Source organism: Malania oleifera, chromosome 7 (assembly GCF_029873635.1).
Source record: "Malania oleifera isolate guangnan ecotype guangnan chromosome 7, ASM2987363v1, whole genome shotgun sequence".
Classification (NCBI taxonomy): Eukaryota; Viridiplantae; Streptophyta; class Magnoliopsida; order Santalales; family Ximeniaceae; genus Malania; species Malania oleifera.
In genome coordinates, this window is record NC_080423.1 from 109,503,280 (window position 1) to 109,510,502 (window position 7,223).

The 7,223-nt window shown below is 37.1% G+C and overlaps 1 protein-coding gene across 1 annotated transcript; it reads left to right on the top strand.

The window, feature by feature from the left end:
* The first annotated feature begins 4,860 nt into the window (after positions 1–4,860).
* On the top strand, positions 4,861–6,936 carry LOC131160703 (11-beta-hydroxysteroid dehydrogenase A-like). Its single transcript, XM_058116560.1, has 6 exons — positions 4,861–5,117; positions 5,217–5,409; positions 5,527–5,612; positions 5,708–5,839; positions 6,208–6,372; positions 6,519–6,936. The coding sequence occupies exons 1-6, from the start codon at positions 4,923–4,925 to the stop codon at positions 6,807–6,809; spliced, it is 1,062 nt and encodes a 353-aa protein (XP_057972543.1). The 5' UTR covers positions 4,861–4,922; the 3' UTR covers positions 6,810–6,936.
* Positions 6,937–7,223: the final 287 nt, after the last annotated feature.

The following is a 7,223-nucleotide window of genomic DNA, read 5'->3' on the forward strand; positions in this document are numbered from 1 at the left end:
AGAGAGAGGCTGACTTTAGAAGGTGTGCAAGCCGTTTTGCACTCTAGGGAATTGCACACTAAGTTTGAGTCTAAATCAGGGTCAGGGGAAGGGTTTAATATGAGAGGTAGGTCTGAAAAGAGAAACAAGAAAGGAAAAGACAAGAGTTCTAGATCAAAGTCTAAGAGCAAGGCACTAAAGTGTTTTGCATGTTACAAGGAAGGACATTTTAAGAGAAACTGCCCTGAGAGAAAAAATGGTGCAAATGCCACCACCTTTGAATCAAAGGGTAAGACAGCTGTTGTTTTAGATGGGTATAATAGTGTGGGAGTGTTGAATGTCTCTGATAGAGATTCAAGAATAAAATGGATATTAGATTCAAGATGTTCCTTCCACATGTGTCCATTAAAAAACTGGTTTGAGTCCTTTACATGCTTAGAAGGAGGTCATGTTATCATAGGAAACAATAAGTCATGTAAAATATAGGGTATTGGGATTGTGAGACTTCTAATGCATGATGGGATGGAAAGAGTGCTCAGAGATGTGAGGTACATACCTAAGCTGAAGAGAAACTTGATTTCTCTTGGTAGCTTAGATAAGACAGGGTACACGTTTAATTCTGAAGGAGGTAGTCTAAGAGTATGTAGAGGTTCACTGGTAGTGATGAAAGTGGTGTTAAAGAATGGGTTGTACACCTTAGTAGGAAAGACAGTGATTGGTGAAACTTCACCTATCAATCATAGGGTAGAAAATCAGGTTTCCTTGTGGCATAAGAGGCTAGGACATGTTAGCCAATAGGGCCTGAAGGAGCTAGAGAAACAGGGGCTCCTTGGAGATAGGAAACTTGAGGAATTGTCATTCTGTGAGGAGTGTGTCTTGGATAAGTCTACTAGGGTTAGTTTTAAGAAGTCCACTTACATCACGAAACAGACTTTTGATTACATACATTCAGACTTGTGAGGGTCTGCTATGGTTAGTTCTCATGGTGGTTCTAGGTATTTTCTGTCAATTATAGATGACTTTTCTAGGAAAGTATGGGTATATATTCTAAAACATAAAAGTGATACTTTTGAAAAGTTTAAATAATCCAAATCTTAGTTGAAAATCAAGTTGGCAGAAAAGTTAAAACACTGAGAACAGACAATGGATTAGAATACTTGTCAAATGAATTTTCTGAATTTTGTAAAGCTGAGAGCATAGCTAGACATAGGACTATTAGTGATATTCCCCAACAGAATGGATTAGCTAAAAGGATGAATAGGATTATTCTAGAAAGGGTACGATGCATGTTAGCCACTTCAGGTCTGCCCAAGACCTTTTGGGCAGAGGCGGTGACCATTGTTGTATACCTTATTAATATGTGTCCTTCCACAGCTTTAAATTTTAAAACCCCTCAAGAAATTTGGTTGGGTAAGCCTGCTGATTATCAGGGTTTAAAAGTTTTTGGTGCGTAGCCTATGCCCACATTACAACTGATAAATTAGAGCCTAGGGCTATTAAATGCATTTTTGTGGGATACCCAGAGGGGGCTAAAAGCTATAAGCTCTGGGTTATAGAACCTGGAAAACAAAAATGTATTATTAGCAGGGTGTAGTTTTTAATTAAACTAAAATGGGGGGAAAACCAGAAAATTCAGATGATAGTGTTAGGCATTCTAATACTAGTGACCCGCAACTTGAGGTAAAGCAACCCTCCACTTCTCATAGCCATTTAGAAACAGATGCTGCAGATTTTGAGGAGCAAAACTCAGAAACGGAAACCTCTGAATTAAGTAAAACTTACCTTCTAGCACGGGATAGGGAGAGGAGGGTCATAAGACCTCCTCAAAGGTATGGGGAAGCTGATATGACAGCTTTTGCTCTTTCTGTTGCTGAAATAGAAATTGAGGTGGAGCCTAGGACTTTTAAAGAGACCATGGATAGTAAAGAGGCTGAAAAATGAACTCTTGCAATGCAAGAAGAAATGAGTCTCTTAACAAGAATGAGACATGGGTGATGGTACCTAGATCGGAAAAACAGAAACTCATAGAATCCAAGTGGATCTTTAAGAGGAAAGAGGGAATCCCTGGAGTTGAACCACCTAGGTATAAAGTTAGGTTAGTGGCTAAGGGATTTACACAAAGGGAAGGGGTAGACTATAATGAAATATTTTCCCCTGTTGTAAAGCATAGTTCAATTAGAATTCTATTATTTTTTGTTGCTGTACATGACTTGCATTTGGAACAACTTGATGTTAAAACTGCTTTCTTGCATGGTACTTTAGAAGAAACAGTTTATATGCAACCTCTCAAGGGCTTTGATACGGAAATGAATAAAAATCATGTATGTTTATTAAAGAAATCTTTATATGGGTTGAAACAATCACCTAGACAATGGTATAAACGATTTGATTCTTACATGATTCAAAATGATTTCTGTAGAAGCAATTATGATGGCTGTGTTTATTTTAAATCATGTGATAAATGTCATATATATTTGCTATTATATGTTGATGACATGTTGGTTGCTTGTGGAGACATGGATATGTTACATAGAGTTAAGTGCATGCTTAAAGAATTTGAAATGAAAGACTTAGGACCTGTTAAAAGAATACTTGGTATGGAAATAACTAGAGAAAGGAATAAAAAGCTTCTCTACTTGTCTCAAAAGTCTTATATTTCAAAGGTATTAAAAAGATTTGGAATGAGTCATGTTAAATCTACTTCTATTCCTGTTGCACAACATGTTAAATTGTCTAGAAAACAGTGTCCTAAAAATGAAGATGAGTCACTGTTTATTAATAGAATACCTTATGCTAGTACGGTTGGTAGTATAATGTATGCTATGGTATGTTCTAGGCCTGATCTATCTTATGTTGTAAGTCAAGTGAGTAAATTTATGAGCAAACCTGGAAAACCACATTGGCATGCTTTGAAACAAAATTTTCAATACTTGTCTGGAACAAAACAGTAAGGATTAATATTTGAAAAAAAGGATATGCATTGTGAAATAGGGTTAAAAGGATATGTTGATTCTGACTATGCTGGAAATCTAGATACCAGGAAGTCTTTGTCTGGTATGATCTTTTCTTTTTTAGGTAGTGCTATTAGTTGGAAATCTCACATGCAGTTGGTGGTAACCTTGTCTACCACGGAGGTTGAATATACTGCCATGACTGAAGCCTTTAAGGAGGCTATATGGATAAAAGGATTGTGCCTAGAGTTAGGAATGTATAGTGGAACCGTTACAATTTATTGTGACAATCAAAGCACTATTCATTTGGTTAGGAATCATGTTTACCATGATAGGTCCAAACATATAGATGCTAGGCTGCATTTTTTGAGAGATATTATTTCTAGTGGAGAAATAGAAGTAAGAAAAATTCCAACGGAGGAAAATCCTTCGGATATGATGATTAAAGCAGTACCTAAATCCAAGTTTGAACATTGTTCGAACTTGGTTAACCTTGGAAGTTTCTAGTGTCTGTTTTGCAGGAACCTCCATAGGTGATGCTAAGGAGGTGCAAGGATCACAAGCTTGCCAAGGTGGAGAATTGTTGGTGTGTCAAGCTAAGAAGGATCCAGGCCGTCCGTTTCTTTTCCAAATCCAACGGCTGCTATGGTTTTTTTTTATTTTTATAGGGGGCATTGATGTAATTGCCTTTCCTTGTGTGTAAATAGAAACATAACAGGGGGGCGGGGGTTTTTTGGTTTTTACACTTTAGTTTTCAGCTTCTTGGAAGAAAGGAAAAGGGCAGCGCAGCTTCAGGTTTAGCGCAAGAGTTTTCTTCTTCACCAATCGCGAGAGCCTTCCCAGCCGAGAGAGAAGACCTGCAACGAGGAAGCCATCACCGCCAAGAGATCCTTCAGCTGTAGCGCGCGGGAGAGGGAGACGGCAGGAGGTGGGTGCGGCGTTGGGTATCTCCAACGGAGGTTCGCACAAGGGTAAGGCAAGGTAAAAGCTCAGATTTAGTTTCTTGGGGAGGGTTTCTTTTAGGGAAATCAGGGAGGAATATAAGGAGAAACCTAGGGTTCTTCGCAGGTGCGAATGGGGGATTTCTTGGATTATTCTTGGGTTGATTTCCAAAGGAGATCGGTAAGATAAGAAAGGGTAAATCTGTGTATACTTGTATTTATTTCCGATGGATTTAATATAGTGTCTCTGGAGGTGAGTTTCTGCCATGGATGTAGGCCAATTTTTGGGTCAAACCACGTAAATGTATTCTTGTGATTGTGTGATTGACATGTTTATATTTTGCTAGATTTATTGAGGCTTTAATGAATATTGGATTGGTGAACATATATTTTTCTTGATCAGGCTTAGCACACACACACGCGTCAAAATAAATAGGTTTAAGTTTAGGTGTGATTATGGTTGATGCTTAGACAAAATCAGATTGTTATTATGATTTGTTTGAAATTAATTAAAATTTGAAAATAGAATTAGCAATCAATTGAATTACACACAATATTTTGAATTTTGAATTTTGAATTTTGAATTTTATTTGATAAAAAATAAGTAGAAATTTTTTTGAAAATATAAAATTTTATTGATTTGTAAAATGTAATTATGTATTTAAAAAATTAAAAGTTATAACATGTGAAATTAAATATTGATCCTGTTACAAACTCAAAAAATTAAATATGAATAATATGTGAAATTAAATATTGATTCGTCAATTTGATATATATTTAATTTATTTTTTATTATTTTTCTGGTAATTAATCATAATAAAAATATTTTTATTTTAAAAAAAAAAATGAAATTTCAAGTCCCAACGTCCAACCATGTGAATAAATCTACTAAATTAATGATTACCTAACTGGGAAGTTGGAGGTGTCGTCCTCATGAATCCCGCCACGTCACCTCCACCCTCACCACCCAGGCTGCCAACCAACTCTTCTCCTATTTATCTCTCTCTCTCTCTCTCTCTCTCTCTCTCTCTCTCTCTCTGTGTTATCAGCAATGGAGGTTGTAGATGTGGTTCACATGGCATTGAACGTGGCGGCGCCGGCGTTCACCCTCTTCTCTCTCGTCTTCCTCTTACCCCCATTTCTCTTCTTCAAGCTCTTCCTCTCCCTCTTCCGAAACTCCCTCTTAGCCGAGAACGTCGCCGGCAAGGTCGTCCTCATCACCGGCGCTTCCTCCGGCATCGGCGAGGTAATATTCCCTCATTAATTTTACGGGCACAAATTGTTAGGTAAATAGAATTCAATAAATCAGACACAATTCATAAGTTAGATCATATATATAAATCAGGAAGTGGCGTACGAGTACGCGAGGAGAGGAGCGTACCTGGTGGTGGGGGCGAGGAGAAAAGACAGACTGACACAAGTGGCGGAGAAGGCGCGCGAGTTGGGATCACCCGACGTTCTTCCGGTTTCGGCGGACGTCTCCGACGTTGACCACTGCAAGAGGCTTGTGGATCAGACCATTCAACGCTTTGGGAGATGTATTTAATTAATTAATGCATTAATCAATTACTATTCTAATTAATTATGTTTTACCTTCATCAATTAAATGATTAATGCATTTATATTAACTGGTTTTAAAAAAAAAAATTGGTCAGTGGATCATCTGGTGAACAATGCAGGAGTGATCTCAGTGTGCATGTTTGAAGAGTCCACCGACCTTCGTGATTTGAGACCTGTTTTGGTAAAATTCCTTCGGAATTAATCTATTTTATTCTTTTAATTAAACAAATGTTATTGATCATAATTAAATTCGAGATGCGAGTATACGTATGGCAGGATATAAATTTCTGGGGATCCGTTTATATGACCCGATTTGCGATTCCACACCTTCGAGAGAGCAAGGGCAAAATCATTGCCGTCGCTTCCACCGCTGCGTGGCTGCCTACCCCGAGGATGAGCATTTATAATGTAGGTTCCACCTAAATTGACATATAAGAGTAGATCTCGCATTTTTACATTGAAGATTGGAGGAATAATTTTGATCTTTATGTTTCATTGGACCATAAATCAATCGATAATTTGTTATTTATTCTTTTAAAGTAGATTTGGGTGTAAAATGAAGTGACTTGTTTTTAAAGGAGTCAATTTAAATTAATTAATAAATGGGTTAGATGAATCTATAATTTGTTATTTATCAATGAAAATTTAATTTGTTTAAGTTGCACTGGTTGTGATTAATTCAAATTCAATTTATTGACTCATTTTATCGTCCTAGATGACATATATTTAGTTCATTTTTTAAATTAATTAATTATGTGATTTATTAATTAATTAAGGCAAGCAAAGCAGCACTGATGAGCTTGTACGAGACACTCCGGGTTGAATTCGGATCGGATGTCGGTATCACAATTGTGACACCCGGATTCGTAGAGTCCGAAATGACCCAAGGCAAGTTCCTCTGCAAAGATGGCAAGATGGAAGTGAATCCTGAATTGAGAGATGTAAGCTTCTTCTTTTTTTCTTAAAAAAAAATTAATTAAATATTTTCTCCTTCTAAATATTATTGTTATATATCATATTTAGTAGAGAAGTATTTGATGCATGTTTTGTGAACTGAATTTTGACGGTGGCCGGACATTTAATTAAGGCGGTGGTGAGTGCGATGCCGGTGGGGAGAGTGGAAAGCTGTGCGAAGGCAATAGTGAAGGCAGGGTGCGGGGGGGAGAGGTACTTGACGGAGCCGGCGTGGTACGGGGCGAGCTACTACTGGAAGGTGCTGTGGCCGGAGGTGGTGGAGTGGTGTTTTCGGGTGGTCACTAGCGCCCCACACACTCCCGCGGCGGAAACACTCACGAAGAAGATGCTGGATCTCACCGGAGCCAGGACCATCTTCCATCCCCACTCCATCCAATCCCCACGCCCCAACAAAGCTGATTAACTTAATTATGTATCTGTTTGTACATCTTAATTTGTGTGTATGTATATATATACATGAAAGGGTACAATATATCGTATATGAAGGTACGATATAATATGTTATAACTAAATATTATATGTTCGAGAGTGTGGGTAGGCTATTGTCGGATCACGTAAATTTTAATTTTTTAAAAAAATTAAATTAATTTTTTTTATTTATGAGGCATGTAATTTTTTAAATATGGTACACTGATGCAGGAAAATATGAGGACAATTATATGGTTTGTGTTAGAAGAGTTATGTAAGCCAGTTTAATTAAATTCATGATAATAATTTTTTAGTTTTGCCTTCCACATAAAGTAAATAAAATGATTATTTAAAACTATTTAAACACGAAAAATTCAAAATTTTAAGTATGGAAAGCATATACAGTTAA